The 25,950-nt window shown below is 31.9% G+C and overlaps 1 protein-coding gene across 5 annotated transcripts in view; it reads left to right on the top strand.

The window, feature by feature from the left end:
- Positions 1-25,950, top strand: part of LOC143230459 (uncharacterized protein C8orf76 homolog) — a 52,150-nt gene that overhangs the window by 19,855 nt on the left and 6,345 nt on the right. For 2 of the 5 annotated variants that reach the window (XM_076464056.1, XM_076464059.1), the window contains exons 3-8: positions 2,748-2,832; positions 3,444-3,918; positions 11,840-11,912; positions 13,799-13,858; positions 15,264-15,341; positions 18,209-18,282. In XM_076464056.1, coding sequence (XP_076320171.1) covers positions 2,748-2,832; positions 3,444-3,918; positions 11,840-11,912; positions 13,799-13,858; positions 15,264-15,341; positions 18,209-18,282 — 845 coding nt within the window. Of the gene's footprint in view, positions 1-2,747; positions 2,833-3,443; positions 3,919-10,982; positions 11,125-11,839; positions 11,913-13,798; positions 13,859-15,263; positions 15,342-18,208; positions 18,283-18,588; positions 18,718-24,229; positions 24,340-25,950 lie in introns of those variants that run through there. The other 3 variants (XM_076464058.1, XM_076464057.1, XR_013016445.1) reach the window with 3 other exon arrangements.

Raw genomic sequence — 25,950 nt, 5'->3', positions numbered from 1 at the left:
CTATTCTTCTCCTTTCTGAGGCAATCCACAGAGATCCTGGGAGATTTTTGAGGGAAAGCTTATCCCTAATTAGTTCCATGTTGGTTTATTTGTCATCTTTGGCTCTCACTTTATACACTTGGTTTTTCTGTTGTTGGGATCTCCTCAGTTGAGATGCAGTCTTATACCTGGTCTGTTTACTACTGCATTATCTAAGGGATTTATGAAGAACACCTTTTATTCCATGGTAATGATTTGTCACTTTGGAATCATGTGTGGAGTCATTGCTTCAACACTCTGCTTTCTCATATTTGGTTACACTTTTGTTTCAGTCAGAGCCAAGACAAGCTTCTATTCCTGTTTCTCATCCCAGCCCTCCTGAGTTTTTGCCTGTTCCTTCATCCAAGGTTTACTTACTCATCTCGTTTTATCCAACATAGATGGGCACATTGCACACAGTATTGATGACAATCCAATGGGAGCTTATTTGTATAGATTTGTTTTCCTTTGGCAACTTTTGCCAAAGATCTGTGAGTTATTTGGGTTTTATGAGAGGAAATTGTACTACAATTTCTTACCCCTTTCTTTTTTCTTTGGTACCTGTTTCCTTTCCCATGCTTCAGGATCCTACTACCAGTTAATGTCTGTCCAAGGCAGTACAAGACCTTCTGTCTCGAAAGGCCATCAAACCTGTCCACCATCTTTTTCCAGGTTTTTATTATTGTCTGTTTATTGTCCCCCAAAACACTGGAGACTGGCAGTTTGTAATAAAGTTGTCCCACCTAAGTCATTTTTTCATTTGCTCCATTTTACCATGGAATTGTTTCTAACCCTCAGACAGGCTTTTCTCCAGGTTTGTGGATTACCAAGGTGGATGTTGCAGATGATTAGGTGCATATCCCATACCTCGTCAGTTATGACCCTATCTTCTGTTTGTTCACCATGGGTGATTTATCAGTTATTTGCACTGTTCTTTGGGCTTGTTTTGGCTTTGTATGGTTTTTGTCAGGTGGTTTAACCTGTTGACTGCTAAGTATTTCAGCTGCTACGGCAGCTGCTATGCCGGTTTTTTCAGAAAAATTATAGTAGTACACAAAATGAAGAAATGTGTACAAAACATGAAACAATAATGCACAAAATGTCATTTTTAGGTATTGAAATACATGACACATTTAATAATTCATTTTTGTGTGAAATGTTTTGAAGCAGGGGTTAACACAAAGAGCCACTTTGCAATCAGTACATTCATATCTGCTTTTCCTCCTTGTGGATTTGTCAGAGCACACTTTACACTTTCTAGTGGGGTACTTTTTCTTATCTGTTTGGGGAATAAGTGTTGGGAAGTGACGTTCTGTGAGGCGAAGGGGGTTTTGGCCAAGGAAGGCCAACCTTTGGTGGATTTTGGGCACTGGGTGTGGTAATCTTCAATCAGGGTACGGATGACACCCAGTCTAAACTCCAGGAGAGACAGGTTGTTTCCCAGTAATTTATAAACTACCAAAGCATTGTACACTGCTGTATCCATCATGTGAAAAAATACTTTTTTGTATCATTTGACAGCCTTGAGCATACTCGGATAAGCATGCAACACACTGTCACATAAGTCAACCCTTCCCATATAATGATTGTAATCAATGACACATTTTGGTTTTACAATAGCTGCACCAGTAGCATGGTTGACCTTTCCAATGTTTTGCATGGTATTTTCATGTATTGTACTCAACATGGAAATGTCCCTCTTATCCTTCCAGTGAAAAACACCAATGTTGTCTTTTTGTGCCACTTCCATTTCTCCCCTTTGAATATGTGTGAAACATTTCGGCATCTCAATTCGAATTTTCATTACTGTCCCACACAATTAGGTGTCATGATCAAGCAATGACTTCACTAAAGTGGGACTTGTAAAAAAAACGATTGAAATGGAGCTTATAATTTTGTCCAAACATTGGTTCCATCAATGTGCATACAACACGTTCACCTTGTCCACCCTCTATAGTGCTATACTGTGTAGTAGCACCAGTGTAGATGAAAAAGTCCAAAACATAGCCTGTTACACTTTCACATAGTTCATAACTTTGACTCCAAACCTAGCCCTTTTAGATGGAATGTACTGTTGAAATCCCAGTCGATCCTTCAATAGTATCAAAGATTCATCAATACAAATTTGTTTGGTTGTTACATATGAGGTTTTAAATTTTTCCTGTAAATGGTCAATAATGGGCTGTATCTTGTGCTGTTGTTGGTCAACAATATTTTCCTGGGTATTGTCAGCAAAGTGTAGCATTGATAGCAGCAAAAGAAACTGGTTTTTTGACATGCACTGACCAGAAATGGGTGTGGCAAGCAAAGGGTCAGTACTGAAATACATGGAAATAGTTGGTTTTCTTTCTATGCCCATTAGCATTATTAAACCTATAAATTCATAAATTTCCTTCTCATTAGTTGGCTTCTATGATTTTACTCTAGAATGTTCCTTTAAATCAGAGTGGGTCATCATAGGTTCTGCATATTTATTGATCTCTGTTACAATATGGTTGAAAATAATTGTGTATAAAACTTGTGAACAATTATTGAAGTTTACATTTTATATTTCTGACAGAGGTATACAACAGAGTGTAGTTGAAAACATCACACACACTCTGGTAATCATAAATGGACCAGTATTTATAGAAGTTTAAAAAACTTAAGAATTTATACACATATCCTAACAATTCTATCACATATAGCCATCACCATCATTTTAACCTTTTCTTTTTTTATCTTTTCAGTACGAAAGTTCCACTAATATAGATCAGAAAGTTGTTAGCAACAGTCTGTTGGGTGTATTATATCAATCGACCAATAAATATTCAGGTACCATTACATTTTGAAACATGAAATTATTCAAAAGCTGTTAAATTGAATTTGTTTTCAAAGGATTTGTTTGTTTCAGTTCTATATGTTTGTTGTTAATATATGTTATGTTATATTATTTTATAGTGCTGTTGTGTGTGAATAATGTACTACAAGTGTATATTGAGTGTTTTCAATGTTTAAATATTTAAAAACTGTATTTTAATATTGTCACTTACATTCCTAATTCAGTATTCTCCATTCACACATATTTGTGCAATGTTTTATTTAAATTTTGTAACATATTTACATCAGTACCTGAAGAATTGTTTAACATTAAACACATAATTGAGTAATTTAATGTGTATAGTTTTTGTTAATGTAATATATCTTAGTTTTAAGTTCTATGTTCTCTTAACACTTAAAAATTTATTATTTAGACACTTTAAACAATTGCATTTACTAAAGCTACTTAAGAATATTTTTAGTAATAGAATACATTTAACTTTATGTTTGTAAACTCTGATATACCTAAACATCTTTTAACAAAGTACTTTTATCCTAAATTGTGGCTCATGTTAATTTTTCATTTTCACACTTATAAGAAATGTTATTTCTTATCTCTGTTTTAGAAGAACTGAAAGTTTTACAACAGTGCATTCAGGCTCATCCTTGGCATGTAGACTTTTGGATACGACTTGGATTGTGTTATGCCAGGTTGAATGGTCTGGAAATGCAAGTAGAAACAACTAGAGAGAGCTTACAGAGTGATACAAAGGAAAGTTTTCATTCAAAACAGAACAGTTGGAAAGATATGACAATAGGTCAAAATGATTCAGAACTTCAGAACACTTCTGAAAATTGTCATATAGAGCTGTCATCTTTAAGTGCTGAAAATAATTTAGTCAAACATTATTTAAATATCAAGCATATGGATGCAAGTTATGTTGTAGACCAAGAAAAGGCAAATTCTTCATGTCGAAAAGTAGAAGACAATTTAACGTTCCATCCAAATTACTGCAGCAGTAGTAATGGCAGCTTTCAGAAAGCTACTTATAATTGCACGAGGGAATATTTGTTTGTATGCGTATGTCTTTTGAGAGCCAGGTAAGAAATTATAAGTTTAAAATATTTTAGTGTGATTATTAATTATTTAATTGGCTTACAATGATAGGGTTTTGATAGGTCATGTTGTGTTATGGTATTCAAAGCTAAATTGTAGTAGGTATAGAATCAATATCAACTTGAACAAGTTGTTGAACCATGGTCTGGATATAAAATTGTAGTTTTACACATATTCTCTAACCTCTGAAAACCTTTCCTATTATAAAATTAAAGCACTACCTAAGGTACGTAAAGTAAACATTAAAGGCACTGACATAGAACTGGTAAAGTAAAATATTATCAGTATTCTTTCTCATACAGATGTTGTCACATGCTTTGTTTTGGTATAAATATATTAACATAAAAGTACTGCTGCAAGCTGTATTTTCAATCCTATAATTTAGTTGTTTCCTAGAGGGAGTAACTAATTGTGATGACTGTGTAATAGTAGAAAAGCTTCTGTTATCTGTAGAAAGGGGTACATTATTTATAAATGAGTAAGCACTTAGTAAAGTTAATGATTATTTACTGAGTTTCATGAAATCGGTGAGAGAAATGAAATTTATCTATTCTATTCTTCAAACAATTATTGATGAAATTTTATAAGAAAATATATTTTTGAGTTTGATATACTTACCATTAATCAAAGAAAATTATTTAAAATGTTATTTGTGTATTAGGTCTACAGAGGAAAAGTTTTGTATTTGAAGTTAGGCTTACAAGTGAAAATAGCTTATAACAAATATCAAGAATGAAATAAACTAATTCATTACTGTAATTGAGAATGTACTTTGTATTATTTTTACTGAATAATCTAAAAGCAGTTTCATACATGTAGAATCTATTACAAAATTGTTGTTAGAAATGGGATTATTTTGGTGAAAATAAAACTTTTATTAAACTTGAACTTCAACTGTTTAAGCCTTTACTGTTCTCATTATCAATGTCCCATCTTTTACTTCAGGACCTTTTTAGATTAATCCAGATATATATATATATTACTACCAAGTTCAGTTCTAGAATTTAACTGACATATTCAACAAATTACCTGTTGGAGAAGCCAATGGACTATGATGGAAAGGTACTATAGGAGGCATATCAGGACCTGTTTAAAATCATTTTCAAAGTGAATGAATGGAATGGTGAGCAACAAGTTGCTTCTCATAATGCACATTTAAAAGTACTAGATTTAACAACAGGCTGAGAACCATAATGACAGTCATGAGTTGGTAGCTGTTTTATTCATAAATGACACACTGGAAGGAAGTATCCAGAGCAAAGTTATGTTACATTGTACAGAGGACAGAAGAGACCTTAAATGAACTTGAAAGATATAGAAATGTTCTGTGTGAAGTGATAGATTAATTGGCAAATTTACAATTTACAGATGTCATAACAGATTAGGATATTACAGTTACTTTGAAGCAAAGTAGGTGTACATATTTAAAGCTCTGTTCTTATGTGAACCTGAAAATGACCGATAAAGGTTGAAACGTTGTTTGCTCCTCTACATAGAGCTTTCTCTATCCATACCAGCTGTTTTTACATATATAGTTTCTCTACACAGTCCAAAGAGAGAGATGTTCTTGGCATAATGGGATTCATTATATCTACAAGTGAGCTTGTTATGTCAGAAATGAGAAGGTACCAGTGAATGTAAACAATGACTACAGTTGGTATTTGTACAGTCTGTACATTCTGAACCACTCCATCATTTTCATAAGCTTCAAACAGCTGGATGTTTAGGTGTTAAGAAGAGAGTGGAGAATGTAAGACAGAGCCATCTATTGTGTGCTGGAGAGCTGTAGAAAACTGGTTTAAACCTTTTGAATGATGTTGTAATGAAAAGATCTGTGAAAGAAACAAGATAGGCTGCAACATTATTTTGTTGGAGCACTACTTGTGTGAGTTGCTGTCAATGTATGTGATTGTCTACCTTGGAGTAACAGTGGGAACAATTATATCATGGTTGTTATAGGCTATTTCACAAAATGACTAGAAGCATATGCTGTTTCTAAGCAGCAAGCAGAAACTCTGGTAAAGAAACTTGTTAATGAATTTGTTTCAGAATTTGGGGTGTCTATGCAACTTCAATTAAATTAGGGCTGAAAATTTGAATCAGTAACATTGTTTGTGTTAATGTGCCTGATCATTGGAATGAAAAAGACCAGGACAACAACCTTTCTCAATCCTGTGAGAAGTACACTTTTGAATTAGACAGTTATATGGATGAATATAAAAAAAAGTTATTGAATGACAATACATGAATCTACATGTAAAAACACCATCATAATATCTAAAAAATAGTTACTCAGCAATCTCATATACAGAATATGGAGAGAAACTAGAGAACACTGTTTAAGTCTTAAATGACTTCACTGAGGAAAAACTTAAATCAGCTAGTGGTGAAATTGAAAATGATAGAATATTTAATTCTGGTGAAACTAGATTCCACAGAGGTGATGTGGAATAGCTGTAAAATCTCCATTACAAGAAAGGATGAATTCCAAAGTTATGCATATGTTGGGAAGGGCTACATACTGTACTGTAAAGAATCAGTGATATGGTTTATGGAATTCAGAGGAAAACACTCCAGTCTAAATACCATCCTATGTGGGTCATTTTTGAAAGTATTTTAGTGATCAAATGACTAACTTGTAATTTCAGAGAGAAAACTGCAGGCAAAAAGCCATCATTCCAAAGAACTCGAGAGTTCCTATTGAAACAATTTTCAAAGGATTTTCAAGGATGGAGTGATTTTGCATAACCACCTGTCTAGAGTGAGAACTTTAGCAATAGCACAACATACGGTGGTAAGGACAAGAGGTTATCACAACTGAATACTGTCACCTTCACAGAATGACAAAATAACAAAAAAGATATGGTGAAGGAGCAGTTGTACTGTTTTATTTGCATGTTAGGGTTGTTTAAGGGACTTTACAATTCAGGAAGTTATAAGCTATAGTTTTCAATCTTATAATGTTGTTAGTTGTTAGTAGCTGCTAAACCTAATGAGGATGTAATACTTGAGGATTTTCTGCTATCTAGAGAACATAATACATTATTTATATATACAAGTATGAAGATAGTGATGTTAATGAGTATTCAATAAAAATTCAGTGAGGTTTGTGAGCTTATGTCAGAAAATTTGTTCATTGCTAGAATTAAGATGTATTGCATTTATTTAGTTTCTTGAACCATTAGTGAGAGAATTGGTTTAGTTAATTTGTTTGAATTTAGATTTTACAATAAATTACACAAAGCTTTATTAAACTGTATTAATCAGCTGTTTTATTTTTGCTCACATTTATACTTTCTCAGTGATATGGTAATTTGTCTCTCAGAATGGCTGGTATAGGTATTAACACTTTTATTGATAAGTGTTAATACCCATACCAGCCATTCTGAGATATATTTTTATTCCAAGTGGGTTTCTTGTCATCAAGTATGTGGATATTTGTCACGTGTGATGTGTGTGTGTGTAACAGTTATTTAAACAGTACAAGTTATTATTGTAGAGAATACTTCTGTAATAAACTAATGGTGAGTGAATAGTCAGAAATTATATTTTAGAAAGTAGCTGAAATGCTTATTTGATTATATTTTAATTTTTAAGTTTTTCTTTTTTATTTGATTCATTGTCTAGGAGTTTTGTAATACACAGTAATATTCTTAGCATTAGAAATAAAATGGAAATCTACTCTGTTAATTAATTTAACAGTAACCTAGGACACTTTTTAAGCATACATAAATTGCTGATAATTAATTAAATAATTTTTTGTGCCACTTAGAATCAGTAGGTATACATTCAACATTTTTGTGTTGAACAGGCCTGTGCACATGTATTTTAGTTAATTCCAACGTATGCACATGTATTTTATGCTTGATTTACTTAATTTTTACAAAAAGCTAAATTATGCTTTGATAATTCAATAATATATTTCTGTTCAGTTTGAATGTGTTTATCAGCCTCTGAAAGAGTCAAAGGGTGGTTTTCTTGTCTTGTTAATCAGTTCCTTCTCAGGTTTATAGCCATAGTACTTCAGGTTCACTAAATATTCATATTTCTCTGGAGCAGCTTTCTGTTTTTAGTTGAGGCTTATGATATTCTTAATAGTTGTTCTGTTTTTCAGTTTATTTATTTATTTCTGCCAGAAGTTATCACCATCATCCCAAGTTTTAATTTTATCCAGGTATTTTTATGTTATTTTGTATGAGTGTCTTTCTTTGCATTTGTCAGAAAATAACATATCAAAAAGGATGTATGATAAAATGTTGGCTAAAAATGTAAAAATTGATATTAAGGATTTCTTTAAATGTGTTAAGCATAAATAAAATGTTAGGATTGAAGTAAGACCCTTGAGGAAAGATGAAGGATGGCTGGGTCATTAAATTCTGAATTTTCTTCAGTTTGTTTTGTACTGATGAAGATTTAAGCAGTATTCTGCAACTTGAACAGTTGCTAGGTGGAAACAAGGTCAGAGAATATAACTGCATTAATTCAGAGTTTTTTAAGAAAAAAATGTGGCCAGTTAATATTTCTCTAAAGGTTTTAATTTTTTTTTTCTTGTAAGTTCTTGAACAGTGGAGGTAAAGGAAGCCAACAAATATCATTTCTCTTTTCAAGAAGTAGTAAAAATTGTGCCAGTAATTATAGACCTATTAGTCTTAAATCATTTGTATGAAAAGGTTTGGAAATTCTGATAAAATAAGCTTTGCAAAGTCATTTCACAAAGAGTAAAATTTTATTTGATAGTCAACATTGTTTCACTAAGAGAAAATTTTGCTTTACAAATCTTTTGAAAAAGGTTACTGCTTATATAAAGCATTGTGCAGAATTAATAGGACAAGAGAATGTGTTGTAGTTCTTTCCATTTTATGTTGATTATTCTTCCATGACTTTACAGAATGTAAATTTTAACACTATGGTAATGCTTCACTGATCCTGTTGACAACTGAATAAGGCAGAGTGAGAACTTATTGTTCTTTAGAATTTCCATATATTTGTATCAAGGGTATGTCATAAGGGTTCTGCTTAAATGAATATACTCATCAAATTCAGCATCTGAAATAACTGTCGTGGTACACCATGTAGTGTATTAACTATACAGAAAGAAAGTAGCAAGAAGCTAGCATATGGTACCAGTATATATTAGGAGAAATCAATTTAATAGTATTCCACAAATAAACGTTGATAAAAATAGTGTTTAACGCTATATGTTAATTTTTGTTGTCATGCCATAGCCCAGACAACATAGATAATTGTCAGTAGAACAGAGAATTCACATTAAAGCTTTATGTCATACTGGTTGGACTCTCTAACAAATTTCTGCAGACTTGAAATGCTCTCCAAACTGTTAAGTATACCTTAGATCATGAGACCAAATTAGGAAAGGAAGAGGCAGAACATCTGAACTCAATGATACTGATGTTAAGTATCTTCATTTTTGCAGCCTTTAGGACAAAAGGAAGACTGCCACTGATCTCAGGCGTGAGGTAAATGATCATGTACAAAATGATAGGAAAGTGTCCAAATCTACAGTACTAAGGAGACTCAATAAGAATGGAATATTTGGTTGTGTAGAAGTTAAAACAAATAAACAAGATGTGGACAGTTAGTGACTGAAAAAAGTTGTTGTGGATGGATTAGTCCAAGTTTGAAATATTTGGTTCAAAACATAGTTTGTACATCATGCAGAAGAAAGGTGGAAGATATTTACCTCAATGCATAGTACCTACCATGAAACAAGGAGGAAGCAGTGTGATGGTTTGGGAATGTTTTTAGCTGATATAACAGTAGATATTTGCAAAATGTATAGGATATTGAACCAGTATAAGTGCCATCAGACACTGATCCATCATGCAAGTCCAGGGGTTTGCATATTATTGGTAAACGATTCCACTATCAAGAAAATAATGACCCAAAACACTCTTCCAAACTATGCAGAGATTACTTAGCTAAGAAAGAAGCTGCTGGAGTTATTTAACTGATGCAATGGTCCCCACAGAGTTGCAGTCTCATTCAAATTGAGCACATCTGGGATTTGATAGATCAAAAACTTTACAGATAAAAGGTTATTTCCAAAGAAATTTTATGCAAGTGTATTAGAGACATTTGGAGTAAAATACCAAAGGACACTTTGATTAAATATGTTGCAGTAGTGCTTAAAAAACTGTCTGCAATTATCAAAGCAAAAGGGGGAATGCACAAGATGTTAACTATTTACTGAACTCAAGCACTTCTACTGAGGTTTGCTGTAACACATAAAGATTAATAAAATATTGCTGTTTTACCTGTGATTTGTCCTCCATTGTTCTTTGAAAGTAGCATGGAATCTAATTTTTTATTTTATCCTAACACTTTTGCACAGTACTGTAGATGCTGGTAGCAGTGTAGATTTATTATATCTGAATTTTCAAAAAGCCTTTGACAAGGTACAACATAAAAGGTTTGAAAATGAAAAGATCTCTTCAGGTGTTGGGGTGATAAGTTAGCTAATTGGAAAGAAGAGAGGCTGGAGGGAAGAAAGCAGTGGGTTATTATAAATGGAGTTCATTCAAACTGGATTGTTGTCACAAGTGGGGTACCTTAAAGTTTAGTCTCAGGATCTTTGTTTTTTTTCATTTACATCAGTGACATAGGTGAAGGAATGGTCAATATATTACTTAAATTTGCTGATGATATATGAGCCTTGGGTGTTGCTAACTGTGAAGAGGATGCTGCTGAATTTCAAAAGGATTTAGATAATTTAGTGAGTTGGGCAGATAAACAGCAGATGGGTTTCAGTTGTAATAAATGCAAGATATTACTTGACAGTTATAATAATTTAAACTATAAGTATGATTTGGATGGCAATAACCTTAGCAGTATCATGAAAGAAAGGGATCTTGGTGCAGTTGTTGATCAGTCTCTTAAGCCATCCAAGTAGTGTGTTGTTGCTAGTGGTAGAGCAAATAGGATTTTAGGTCATATATCTATAGAAATATTGAATAAAAAAGTTTATTATTTCATTGTACAGGTAATTGGTTATGTCACATTGGAGTATTGTATTCAATCATATCCCTAGGAAGAACAATGAATTGTTGGAATGGGTTCAGAGGAGGGTTACTAGAATTTTGCTTGTGATGGAGGAGTTATATGAAGAGAGAATCAAATTTCTGAAATAGTTTTCTTTTGAGGAAAGAAGAGTTAAAGAGGATCTGATTGAGGTATTTGATAGTTGATAGTGGCAAGAATAATAGGTTTAGGGGAAACAAATATATAGGAGTCATATTCAGCTTAGTCATTGTGGTTGACCTTTGGAATGGGTTGCCTTTGTGGAGGCTGTAAACTTAAGAAAGTTTATGAAAAAGCTTGGTAACTATATGAATGATAAGGGCTGGCTTTAAGATGTTTATTCTTTTGATAGTTTAGGTTAGTTTAGAGGATGGGACAGTCAAGAGGAATCAGCAGGTTCTTTTTTGTCCCTAAACATTATGTTATGTTTTATAGAGGTACAAGCTTCATTAACCAGTTGTTGGGATACTAAGTGTAACATTTGTATATTCATTTTGCATACCTCAGAACCTTCATGCAGAAGTTTCTGTTTTTAAATGCTATTAGTGACTTCTTGAATTAAATTTTGCATAAGCAAATTTTTTTATTAATTTTAATGTCATTAACTGTTTTTCAAATGCTTGTTACATTTAGGTTTGTGTGTATTGAAACTTTCTTTTTTAATACTTACTAACATAAATAATATGTTGTTTATTTTTTAATAACCTCCCTTCCCCAACAACCTAAAACTTTTCAAAGCTTGTGGTAGATTATTTTCCATATTCTCTTTGTTTTATAAAGTTATTTAGTTCAAATATTTAAGCACAATTTTCTCATATTGTTGTTAATTCATATTTGCTGTATTAAAACTGTTGAATTTATGAATAGGTTCCTTCTTCAAGGCAGTATGGCTGGTTGCCATTCTTTTGTGTTATTGAAAAAAAAAGAACAAGAAAAGAAGGTAAATGTGTTATGGTAGTTTCTATGTATGTCATGAGTACATGCACAAGGAAGTAGTAATTATCCATTACATATCATTAGAGTTTTGTTAAGTAAACAAAGTTTGTCTATTTTTGATGGGAAGAAAAATAATTACTTATGTGTTATGTATTCACAAAGTTTGAATATTGTTACTGATCTTCCTTGGGTATGCCATGAACAATTCTTTTAACCTATTTAATCATTTTTATGTAGTCACACTGGTTATCAGATATCAATCCTAAAGATTGTCTTGAATATTACAAAAAGACAGAAATATAATTCGAAAGTAATGCCATTCAGTTATATTGCATTATTAGTTACTTAATTAACATTCTTTTTATTCAGAGGGATGATGTAAGTTGCTTTCTGAATTCATCAATTAACTTGAAAGATATAAAGTAATAAGAAACTCTAAACAAAGTCTTATGAATAGTATGTTAAGTAATTTATTAGCATTTATTTAAAGTAAAATATAGTTTTGTATTTTTGTTATCTCAGGAATGTAGCATAGAACAATGAAATAGTCAGTAAAATATATTAATAGCATAATTATGCAAGAATGAAAAACCCAGCCATAACAGAACATGTAAAAACATCACAACACAAAAATTTATGGGAAAAAAAACACTACATTTTTAGCCCAACCTTCTAATTTTACAGCTGTGATTTGTCAGAAAATCACTAGAAGTAATAACATTTAAAGAACAAAAAGAAGTTTTTTTAAACAGATATGAAAGGTCATCATGTGTATTTGCTCATTATTATGAAATTTATTATATTTTTTATCACAATTAACACATTTCGGGCTCAAATATTTGACTACATAAGGATATTTCTTCTAAAACCAGTTTTTTGACATGCTTCAATATTTAAATGTTAAGTATTAGATTTAAATATAACACAGAAATATACATAAGTGAAAATTATAATTGAGGACAATTCAGAAAGTATAAAGAAATGTAAACAAAAATTGCTGTTTTAGGAAAAAGTAGAAGTTAAGTAACCAAAAAAAGATAAACATTTTTTGAACATATATTGTTCCTATAATATAATTATTTTTTATAAAACATGTTCATAAGACATTTGATTAGAGTTTTAATTTTCAGAATAAATATTTAGCAACATTTATGCTTTATGATGGGCATTAAGCTATTATGGAATCAGTAACATTAACTAGAACATTAGACAGCATTTGTGAGGTTATTTGTGAGACACAGTGACTGCACTGTTGCTTCTGCAATCATTTCATTGATGTTAAGATTTAATTGTGCATATCAGTGGTGTAGGAAGGAGGTGCTTGGCTAAACATGCATGTTTTACTCTCAGAGATTCAAAGAAGAGGGGATGGTAAAAACAGTTCCCATACTGCCAAAGCTAGCTGAATCTGGGGGTGTGTTGGGGTCATGTCCACCCCTGATTAATATAATAAAATAATTTACAGTTATTATGTAAGACAAATATGTAAAAGTATGGGTGCTACAGCATCTCTGGTTTCATTTAATGTGATATATGTGATACTTATTTAATTTACTTAGAACAGCTAAAAAATATGATTTTTTAAATTTATGTAGGTTGTTTCCTGAGGCATTGTTACATACTTCAAAGATTTTTAGACATAATATTTTAGTCTTACTGCTGTTGATAGATATTTGAAAAAAATCACAGCATTTCAGGTTTTTTTAAATTTTAGTTTATTTGTATAAGCATACAAATAAACAAATACTTTCTCTGATGAAACTATTAAAAAAGCTGTGATTTTATAGGAATAATTTATAAATAGATATGTACAAGATTTACTTGAAGTACTTAATCACTTGCAGAGATTTTTAGTTTCATATATTTTATTCTCTCTTTTTTTATTCCCAGATTAATCAGCTTCTAAGATCTTTGAATGTTGGTGGAAGGTTTGAAGATTTAGCTACACAGGTAATTAATTTCAAATAATTATGCACACTTGTGTTTTGTAAATTTTCAAATAAACCTACATTACAGTATTTTCAACTGTTTATTACATCTGCATGCATATTTGAACTAGACTGAATGGATAACATTTGGTAAATTACAGATCAGGTCTGAAGGATGAAAATTTTAGGAATTTATTTTATATTTCTGGGTATAAATGTTGAATGAAATGTTTGTCAATATCATTGGTATTTGGGATATTAAGTGTAATGTTTTTTGAATAAAGTAAATAGAAACTATTTGTAAGTGTTTTTAATACTGAAAATGAAATTTCAGTTTAAATTATTTAAATATTCACAACTGAAGTGTCAACTTGTATTGTGTGATTGGAGTGTCTTTCAGTTACATAAATTGACTTGTTGCTTCTGTCATTTTTGTTAAGATGAGATTCTAATTTCACAAGTCTATATTGTGAAAGGTAAAAGCATTAATGCTTGGAGTATTATTGATATTCCTAATGCATATGAATAATTTAATAATTTCACTTTATATCTGTATGTAAGTTACTTTTTACACTGCCCTTTGTGTTTTTTAATAAACTGATTTAGTCTGGTCTTACTGTATAGTATTTTTTATTACAGTTTTCCATTTTTATACAGTATTTCTTTCTTAATTATACCTTTTTAGTGATAAGTGTGAAATTGTACTCTATTTCTAACTCAGAAACTTGTCAAACAGTTCTTTTTGCAGGAAATTCACCAAGTTAGCAAGTAACTTTTTTTCTGACAAACAAATTACAGTTGATATTTAAAAGGCATCATATGATTTTGACTGCTTGTTTATTTGTTTTTTGGAATTTTGCACAAAGCTACACGATAGCTATCTGCACTAGCCGTCTCTAATTTAGCAGCGTAAGACTAGAGGGAAGGCAGCTAGTCATCACCACCCACTGCCAACTCTTGAGCTACTCTTTTACCAGTGAGTAGTGGGATTGACTGTTACATTATAACATTCCCACAGTTGATAGGGCAAGCATGTTTGGTGCGATGGGGATTTGAACCCACGATCCTCAGATTACGAGTCGAACGCCTTAACCCACCTGGCCATGCTGGGCTTTTTTTTTATTGCTATAAAATATTCAGCTTTCAACACAAAAGTTTTGAAGTTGGTTATAAATTTGGTTTACAGATGCTACAAAATATTCATATTAATCTGTTTATTTAAACATGAATTTTTTTAGTTTTTAAATATAAGAATGTTGTAAAGAAAAATAAATGCACTATTAACAGAAATATGTACATCTCTAGATTTTGTTCTCATTTCTACAGAAATGAAGAATACATTGTTTATTATACATCAGTAACAAATATTAATTTAATTTTGTTAAAACTATGACAATTTTATAGTAATCAAAATACCATATTTATAGGTAATCAGCCGAGAAATATTTCCTCATGACTTGCAGGTCGAACAAGGAAAAGAGCAGTATTTCACAAATGACTTGGAGGTAAGTTTGTAGATCTGTCCATTTGTTTTACTAATTCAAAATATTCACATTTCTCATATCACTGATCATATATGAGACACTTTTAATGCTTTTAATTAATTTTTCTTAAAGGTTAACATTTTCCTTATATGACAATTTACTCCAGATAAATACCTTTCTGCACCACTAAGAGCTGTTGCTTCATGTGCAACTGCCATTGAATTTTCTGCACACACCACAAGCTTTGAACAAACTCCCTCCTCTACATGTGTATCACACTAGTTTTAGATGTAATCATCATGATGCTTTAGCCCTTTCCTAAAAGTAAGGAGACATAACCTCCATGAACTTTAATCTCCACGAGTGTCAGCATGTGGTCATTCTTAATAATACAAAAAAAAACCCACAAGAAATGGGAAGGAAAAGTGGAAGATGTTCAGAGAAATAATTATTTACCTGAAATATGATTTTAGGTAATGGAGATATTAACCACAGAAACATTACTTTCCTTTATAGAGCAGCATCTGATTGGAAATTGCACCCATCTAAAGCAAAGAATACTTTTGTCCATTTTTTTATTTATTTGTCATTGCAGTACTAAAGTAAAAGACATTGGGGGAATCCAGTGTTGGTTATGTGTTGTGGAAAGTTATAATGTGTTATGTAGCTAGGGCTTTAGACTGTTTATTCTTGGTCAAATATTTACATGAGATGCAAACTATAGTGACATATGGTGAGAGGAGGAGCCCTTACCTGCACTCTAAGGAAAATACAAATCTCATATGTCTACACATATTCACCAACAGTTGGTTGGGAGATATTATAGTGAGACATCTTCACTACTAATAGATGAAACTCTCCATATCATTTTACTCAGCATTTTAGACCATATTCTTCAGGTACAAACATCTAGAATTTGTTCTCTGTTGAGAATAGTTGTTCATTGGGTTACCACAGCTAAAGATAGCAAGTGTGAGCCTGGTTTAAGGAGATGACAACATCTGATCCTGTTTTTGTTGTTCTTTTAAGCAAAAGATGCAGAAATGGTCAGGTCAAGTATATAGAAATACTTTTAAAGCATTTGTGTAGAAAACCCCATCTAAATGGAGGGTACTGAGCATGGTAGGATATATGTAACACTTTTTTTTACTGTCCCACTTGATGCAGATTTCAGGTGTTTCCTGTGTGGCAGCACTGACCATTTAGTGCAGTTTAATAACACATCATACATATAATGTATTGTTTAGTTCTGCATGTCAAATGGACATTTTGTTTTATAATGGTGTTTTCTGCTCCTTTTCGGTGTGTTTTGCTTTCTTTTTTCTGAATGTGTATGAAAGGATTGGTAAACATATTGTGATATCATGAGATGTATTGGGGACATGAAGAATATACAAAAAGTAGTGATGAAGATGAAATCTACAAATCAACAAGCAAAGCTCATGACAAGAGCCTTTAGATGGACTGGACAATGGTTTCTGGAGGGAGGTGAAAACTAGTGGCACAAGAAACTGTCCAGTAATGGAAGTCATGGAGACTGAATGTGTTTGGTGTAGTCTACATAATGACCTATGAGATATCCTCCAATGATTGGCATAAATATGAAACAAGAGAGGCTGTGTTATGCTAAATCTGATGGGAGGTAATGTTAAAAACCATTAGATTGGATTCACTCAAAGAAGAATACTCCATTTGGAAGAGTTGATGAATTCAAGTATTGAAGCTGGAAGGGGATAAGCCCCTAGAGGAGGAGGTAAGCTGTGAAAAAAAAATGGTGATGGTGTCTACAGAAGGGGAAGGTTTAAGAAAGGTAGTAACAGACCACTCTAACTGAACATAAAAAAATAAGTGGGAACAAAGAATTGTATAATGATGAAATAATGAAGAGAGATTGTAGAAAATAACTTAAAACCCTGCTGGGCAGCCCAGATATTTAGAAGAGAAGAATGGCTAAGGAATAGATCATCTGATCCACATGGTATACAATACAGAAGACAGCAAAGGCAGTAAATATTTGAACAATGACAGATACAATTGATTAGAAGAAGACTAAAGGTGTGGATAATACTCATTGATAACTGGCAGATGTCTAAATTGATGGGACTTCATAAAAAATTCAGGTGAAGCATAGGTTACAAAAGTGGGTTCCACACTGGTGGTTGACATAAGAAACAACTATAGAGGAGTCACAATGGATCGTCATAAGATAACCCAACAGCTACGATCAAAAAGAAAAAAAAAAAAGAAACTGCAAGTATCAACAGAGTGTTAATAGAGAGGATGAGGAGCATGAGAGAAAGTGGAACACAAAATAACAGAGACATATCTTAAGAAAGTACCTGCATAACTCAAGGGTTACCAATGAAGGAAGGCTATGCAGGGAACAGGCACCTTCCTAGAACCAAGAATTGGGTATACAAGTAAGAGTTACTGCCAAGTGACATTATGACACATTCTGTGGGAGGAAGAACAGTGAGTAGAAAGTCATAGGATGAACAATATGAGAAGGGTAACCCATGTAACTCCTGAGGTTGAATAGCCAAGTGAGGTGTCTATGGTCTTCTTTACTTGAGGTTAGTGTTATGCTAGTGTTATTTTTTAATTTTGAGTACAAGTCAAGCTGAAATTTTTATTGCAGTGTTTGTGTGCATAAACACATGGGAAAAGTGTAAGACTGTGTATAAACATACTATAGTAGGTACATCATTATCAGAAATATTCCTAGTATGTTTTATCTTGTATTACAGACCAAACTAGAAAAATATTCTATAACCAATGTATAATTATGAAGTTTGTAAGCCTAAATCATTTGAACATAAGTTGTATTCCTACATAAGTTAGAGATATTATGCATAATTTATTTTAGATCATTTTATGCTATGTTCTAGAGGATCACAGAATCTACAACAGTCCAAAACCAATTTGAAGATCAGTGGTTTGGCTGGATTTCTGACTACCAATAGTAAGAAGATAACTTCAATGTCTGTGCTTTTGTTCTAGTTATGGATTTGATCCATGTGTGTATGACTATTGATTATTTGCAAATATACATGTGAATTTTCTTCACATTGAGCTAACAAGTTTACAATATGCACAATTTACTGAATATAATGTATTATATTTTAAAACCATACAGGTGTATACATAAGCAGTTCTTTGTTGTTAGTTGTTATAAAATTATGAGTAAAGTAATAAGTGAAATTATTGGAAACCCTATCATTGACTAACAAAAACGTCTGTAATCAGAGAGTGTCTACTGTATTATTAGGAGGAGGATAGGTCAGAGTCTAGAAAAAAACTGGTTGGCAACAAATAAAGAGATAAAGATGACTGGAGAGGTTTCGAAATTGAAACAGATCTTATAAATCCAAAAATTATCTACACTCTGCCACAACAGTATATAAGGTAATAAACAGTGATTCAATTCAACTGATATAATGAGATGATCATTGTGTTGAATGGTGTTTCCTAGTCAATTAATCAAAAGGCTTATCAGTTGATTAGTACACCATGCCTTCTCCAACCTGAAAAAGCCATCTTTAACTTTTTTAACCACTGCATTATTCTAACATTGTAATAATTTTCCCATTTTGTTTTTAAGCAGCTTTTGATTTACCCTACATTTTAAGGGAGAGCCCTCTTCTGAAGGTTACCATTTTTGCATTTACAAAAAAAATTTTTCTGTTAAAAAACATTCTAAAAAAATTCACACTATATTTCAAACAAAGAACTAAACATTAATATGATACCTTTATTAAGCCTTAAGCAATCTCCAGTCATGTGACTTTTTTGCTTCCAACTATATATTTCTTCAATTGTCTAAGGAAACTACTTAAATCTAATGATGAATAAACCTTCTCCAAACACTATTTATTTCAATGTGATTTTCTTTGTTACAGCTTAAACCCATCTGTTAAACTTTAAAAGCTTACCTATCTTAAGTTATTTGATGTCTTCTCATTGAAGATAATTTTTGAACCCTTTACAAATACTTTAACAATTTATAATTAAAGGAATGTTTTGAAAGCTGTGTTTTAATAGTAAGTAATTAAACCACTTTATATGGTATTATGGCAAGGTTTCAACCAAGGCCTGAACAAACACTAAATAAAAGTCTTGAAAATCAAGAAATGAATAATGTATTTTCAAGGGGTGATAGAGAATTAGTAAAAATAAAGTTTTTTTTTTGTTGAGGGGATGGGCAGAAAATTCTGAAAAAAAAATCAACAAGTAAGTTGTTTTGTTTACAAGCAAAATTTTTGTACCTATATAGAAATTAAAATATAATATTTTTCTTCATGAATTACCCTAAGTAAGTATCAGAATATTAAAATATATTTATTATAACTGTGTATTGAAATTATAATCTGTGATGATGAGAAAACCCACTTGTAGAGAAAATTGTATATTTAAAAACATTTGGTATGGGTAGAGAAGGCACTAGTAGAAGAGTGAACAACGAAGGTCAAAACATTGTTTGCTTCTCTAGTAGTGCCTTCTCTACCTATATTAGCTGTTTTTAAATATATAATGTGTATTGAAATTGTTCAAATATTTGGAATTAAAATACAAGACTGCCTTCAAAATTTGTGACAAAAATATTTGAAAAATAGAAGAAATTCTGGCTTCAGGTACCATAATTTAAGAATAAATTATTTTATTCACTTTAAACTGCTGTACATGAGTAGGTATCATACATGCAAAGTAGTTCCAAACCTCTAACAAGCTGAAAATAATATGATCAGTTGTATGATTTGTGTCACTTAGAAATTTTCACAAGACTACTGTTTTAAAACTACTGAGTTTTGTTGATGAAAATAACCATAATACTTATGACATTTTCAAACATCAAATTTCTATATAAAGTTAACAAACTTTTTCTCCTTAAAGACATCAGTAATAAAATATAAAAAAATGACAAGAATTGTCTATAGGTGTACGTCACGATTATTTATTTTACTGTGGGAAATAAGAATTATTTTTATGACATGTGCAAAAATTAGTACATGATATTTAGAATAAAATACTGAAGTGCATAAAGAAAATAACCTATAGAAATGTCCAAAGCTTGTAAGATGGAGTACTTATGGCAAGTATTTTAAAATATATGATTTTTTTCTGTTTCAAATTATGTTAAACATTTTTAGAGATCCAAGGTACTGTAAGAGGGAAGATAATAATTTCTTGAACAAAAGAGGATTACGTTTTTTTTCAGTGGGAGAGGGGTTTGGTCTTCTCTTCCAAAATTGTGCCTATTTGTAAACCTATAAAGTATATAATCACACAGTTATAAATTCAAAACATAAAAGAGAGCCAGCATAGCCAGGTGGTTCAGATACTTGATTTGTAATCTTAGGTTTGTGAGTTCAAATCCTCATCCCACCAAGTGTGCTAATTCTTTCAGCTGTGAGGGCATTATAATATTATGGTAAAAGTGTAACCAAAACATTGGCAGCAGTTGAAGATGGCTAGCTATTTTCCCTATAGTATTTCAGTGCTAAATTAGGGTCGGCTACTGCAGTAAGTTCTTGTGCAGCTTTGTGAAAAATTCAAAACCATAAAAAAAACGTTTACACATTATTAAAAGTAACTTTATTTAATACTTACATAACCAGAGAGCTGGTGGTGGTTGTTATCAGCCAGTTGACTTCACTCTAGTCAATTGTTCAAAATTAGTGACAGTGGCAGACAGCTTTAGCAGCTTTCCATAACAAAGACAGTATATCTCCTTACAAGCTCACTGATGTCTGCTTATTTAGTTCAACATTCATGAGACATTTCCTCAATTTTAGTTTATAGCTTCAGTAATCTATAACTCTGAGAGCATCTATTTGTTAAATCTAAACACATAACTGAAGTCCTTCAGTGTGTTTCTCTGAAGTACTGTCTTAAGTGATGCCTCTGTATTTGATTTTTGGTAGTATCAGTTATTCATCAACAGGTTAATTGCATTGTGACACATTTCTCAGCATTTGCTTAAGATGTTGTTCTGTCTATAAACATTATTGCTTAAAAAAATGTTCACTTATACTGCACTTTCAGATTACTCTCAAGGCAATACATTTCTTGACGTGTTTTCTTGAATTGTTGTTATTTTCTAAATATCATTACTTTGAAAAGTATGTTTACTTGTATGGCATCTTTTCTGTTTATTACTACAATTAATCATGTGGGGCATCCACATCGTTAGTTATGCCTCATGTGCTTGTAATGGTTCATTAGAAGCCTTCATATGCATGTTACTATTTTTTGTTTTATTGAATTGTGCTTTGCTTCTTTGAAATTTTGTACTAATGCTTCATAGTTTTCCCAAACAGCTGAAACTGACCAGAAGCAAGATGCCATCCATCAAATGCTTAAAATTCAGCCAATTTTTAAAAGTTGAATCTCCAGCAACATTGCACACACTTTTAGTTCTCTGCTATTTTTAGGTGATGCCTGATTAAGGACATAATGTTTATTAATAAATGCTTTAAATCTGTTGATATTTGGCACTGATTTTACAGCATCACCAACTGACATTTCAATTCTGTGATTAGCACAGTGCTACCCAATTACAGAAGGAAATTTGTCTTTCATCAGTTTGTTAACTATGCTTTTATTGCTCAACATCATGGCTGCACCATCACATGCCATACCAAGTAAATGACTTTTCAGGTAGTCTTCTTTCATTCCATAAGACTGAAGACTATCAAATAATTCAGTATCAAGAATTTCTTTTGCAGTAACATTTTCAAGTTTGATCAAGTCGAAAAATAAATTTCTGAGAAGTTCATTCTGTTATCTGTGATATAAATGTGAATGCAAGCTATAAGGGCAAAATTTTTTACTCAAAATTCGACTCTTCAGTTTAGTAACTATATTAATTTGTATTTTTTCATTTCATCACTAATGTGATTCACAGTTTTAATACGTGCATTTGTTAAGTGAAGGATATAGCCCATGTCAATTTCATTTAGTTTTAGTAAACCAATTTCAGATTCACAATTATGATACGATTGTGTTTCTTTTGATAACTAATTTCCTGTACAAAAAATATTTGCAATAAACACTTTTTTGTAAGATAATGCTTTCAAACACACATTTTCAATGGTCTCTTTCTCAGTTTCAACAAACAATTTTACTGCAGGCTTGTGTCCCACAATTTTCTCATGATAGAAAAGTTTTTACATAAAGGCAAAGGCTGTTACTGTTGACTTTCAACAAAATAAATTATATCATTTTTAGTCCATTCTTTAGAAACTTTCATTTCTGCTTTTACTTCCACTTCAAAAGTTCCAGTTTGATGACAAAGTGTACAGCTGAATTTCTTATTCATAGTGTCTAACCAGTTGTTCTCCTTGCAAAAGTGAATCTTTTGATCAGTAATCCAACAGCTGGCTACTTGTTGTCAGATAGCTCATGGACACTGGATGGTCAAGGAACAAACTTTCTGTGACATTGTTAATTCCTCACTTATTCTAGCTTTCTTATTTACAGAAGGGGAAAAGAAACTTGTAATTTGTTTCATTTTTGCACTGGGGTATCTTTTAAAGGCACAATAAAAACAATATACATTTCCAGCCACAACCAAGTCAAAGTACAGAAGAAGAGAAATGCACATTCATTCAAATTGGCATCACCACATTCGCTGAACATGTCAGACCAAAACGACTTATACCCAAGATTCATACTTGTGCATGTTTTTGTCTTGGGTGAATAGATACTGTTTGATTAATGATGTCAATCACCTTTATCCACTTTCTGACTTTTTTTTTTAATGAATGTACAGTCCAGACTTGTATACTAGTCATCTTGACCTATGATCATTTATTTATCAGTCCCAAACAATATCTTTGAACTCAGTATTGTGTCCACTGAGACTGGCTCTCACCTGCTACTGTTAGTTTGAAACTTGTGAATCAAAGTGACGCTACTATCATACATCGACTGATAGAGGCCATGTCTTTTAAGTGTTAAAACCAGATGAATATTGATATTCCCTTTTAATGGCATGCTAATTCTACCTGATGCTTCATACCTCATGCTGCACTGATAATTGCACAATCACAATACACAGTCAAACAAACAGTATGTTTTCCCATTCCTTTAATCTTTGTCATTTGTAAGTCTTCCAGTTTGGTGTCTCATTGTGAACAAATGATTTGTCCAAAGGGAAAAATTCACACATTCATTTACATTACTTTTCAAGTTTTGTCACCTTTCCCTCCATTCTGGAATATCAAAAGCAGTGCAGTTATGTTGTACCAGTGTGTACCATCTCAAAAAAGCTCTGATTAAGAGTAACTTTTATGTTTTGATGTATAAGGGTTTGTTTATGTATTTTGGACAGTTGCTTTATGATGCTGTTTGAAGTAAAAAGGAAATGGTTTGTCTTATGTATGTTGACTAGTCAAGTTATTTTACCAAAAATTTTATGTTTTTGCATTGCTAAAAGGTGATTTTGTATTATTATATTGTACTGTGTTCTGATTTATGTTTGGTAGTCAGAAAAGATTTAATGTAATTTTTGACTGCTGTGAATGCAAAATAGTTTTAAAAATTATTCAGTTATCACATTGAAACAACTCTTGGATAAGGAAGACAGGAAATTGCAGTATAGGAGTATATCAGTTTTCTTTCTTTCTGTAGTATTATTAATTATTCCCTTTTCTGAATATATGCAGGTTTTCACTAATGTCTTGTCAAAACTACTAGTGAGTTGATCTTGTTTCTAGTTGCCTTTGTCATATTTAAAGTTGGTAATTGCTGTTAACACTCATGGAGAACATTGATAACACTGCACAACAAAGTTGTTGCTTCTTGAACACTGTTGGGTGTTCCTTATTGATTTATGGCTGCTGATCTCAAAAATCACATCCAAATTTGCCCATCACATGCCATTTTATCAAAATATTTATTTTCACCAGGACATTGCTACAATGGAAAAATGATATCTGGGCAACTGGAATCTATCAATGCTTGCTGACTGCTGTTGGACACTGCAACGTGATGCACTGGACATTGAATACAAATGAAAATCAGGAGCAAAACACTTTTAATTATGTTGAACTTAATAGCATATTAGAAACAAAAACGCAATTAAATATGTTATTGCCAGAAGACAGTTAACTGTCTATTTCTCAGAGTTCCTACGTGATGAAGCAAAACCAAAACTATATTTGTGCATGCCCACCAGGTACCTGTTACAATCAGCAAAAACTTTTCAAAAAAATTGTTATGCAGTGTTACAGTGACCTTGTTTCTGGAAGTTATTAGTTGTGTTCTTCACTTGCTGTGTAAATAATATTTAGAGGTTATGGCCCCCATCAATAAGGAACAGGATTAACCAGGGAAATGTGAGGTTTTTTTTAAAGATAAAATCATTCATTAAGTTTGTCTTTAATGAATCTTCACTCACGTCTTTCACCTGAACTTGAATTGGTCATCAAGTAGACTAGTGACATCTATGGTTCAGTTAAGTAAGTATGTAAAGTGTTTTTGTTTAAGTATTTAATAGAGATTGTTTTACAAGTGTGTGCAGTCTGATTATTTATTAGAATTGACTCTGCCTGTGCAAGTTCATCATTGTTTCATGATTCCAGGTCTCAATCAAAACTCCAGTTTGGCAGACTTATCTGATATAACTCAAAGCTATACCACATTCATAGAGCAAACTTTGGAAGTACAATTGCTAGCTAACAAACTTTTTAAAGAAACAAAAAAACATCTTCCTTTCATCTAAATTTTTGTTTCTAACATTAAATATATACTGATAGTTTGAGAATATCAATTTATATTTGACATAAAAAGAAAAGACAAAAATATACTGAAAAAACATGCAGTTAATTCTCATGGTTTGTAAGAGAAATAGTATCAGTATCAAAAAGTTCTTCTTTTAATTTGCCAAACCTTTTAAATATTTGATTACTTAGTGAGATGAATGGGCTTTCTAAATGAAATAGCAAAAAAATAAAAAACCATGCACCATTTTGCAAAATAAAACCGTGTACATACAATAGATCAGCTATTTACATACCATAATTTGGTAAGATACAAACATGTTTTTCTAAATGTTTGTTTGACATGCACCTTCATTGCAGTTTTCTTACTCAAAACATTTAACACTACATTACTGATTATAGGTTGTGTGGGGAACTGTTTTGTGTTAAAGCATTGCTAATCCCTATCAGTCTGTGTAATAGTAGCTTTGAAAGTAAGAGTCTAGTGAGAAAACTTAATATTTATAGGTTGTAAGAAACAAAACACCACTGCAGTATTACTTATCTCTAACTCATGAAAGTTAATATTTTTTCAATTCTTATATTATACAAATAACAGAAACTGGGCTTCGAAATTTATGTCATGGTTACCAGATTTGTATTAGGAAATAGGTAACTTGGACTTTGAAAACAAGCCCAACCATATTCATGAGCATGAATTAGATAAGACTCAAGTATTTCTTGTTTAAATAAATTAGGTTTATCACACCTGAGTTAGCTGTTTGCTTTTTATGCCAAAACCTAAAAAAATGTTATCCAAAAGTGCTAATATGTACAAAAGTACCACTGTTTTAGACTTGCACCTCATGCAAAGAAGGGCATTGACCACAACCTTCTCCATGCCTCACTTCTGGTCACATGAAGTTTTA

Source organism: Tachypleus tridentatus, chromosome 10 (assembly GCF_004210375.1).
Source record: "Tachypleus tridentatus isolate NWPU-2018 chromosome 10, ASM421037v1, whole genome shotgun sequence".
Lineage (NCBI taxonomy): Eukaryota > Metazoa > Arthropoda > Merostomata > Xiphosura > Limulidae > Tachypleus > Tachypleus tridentatus.
This window is presented reverse-complemented; position numbering and strand designations above follow the sequence as displayed.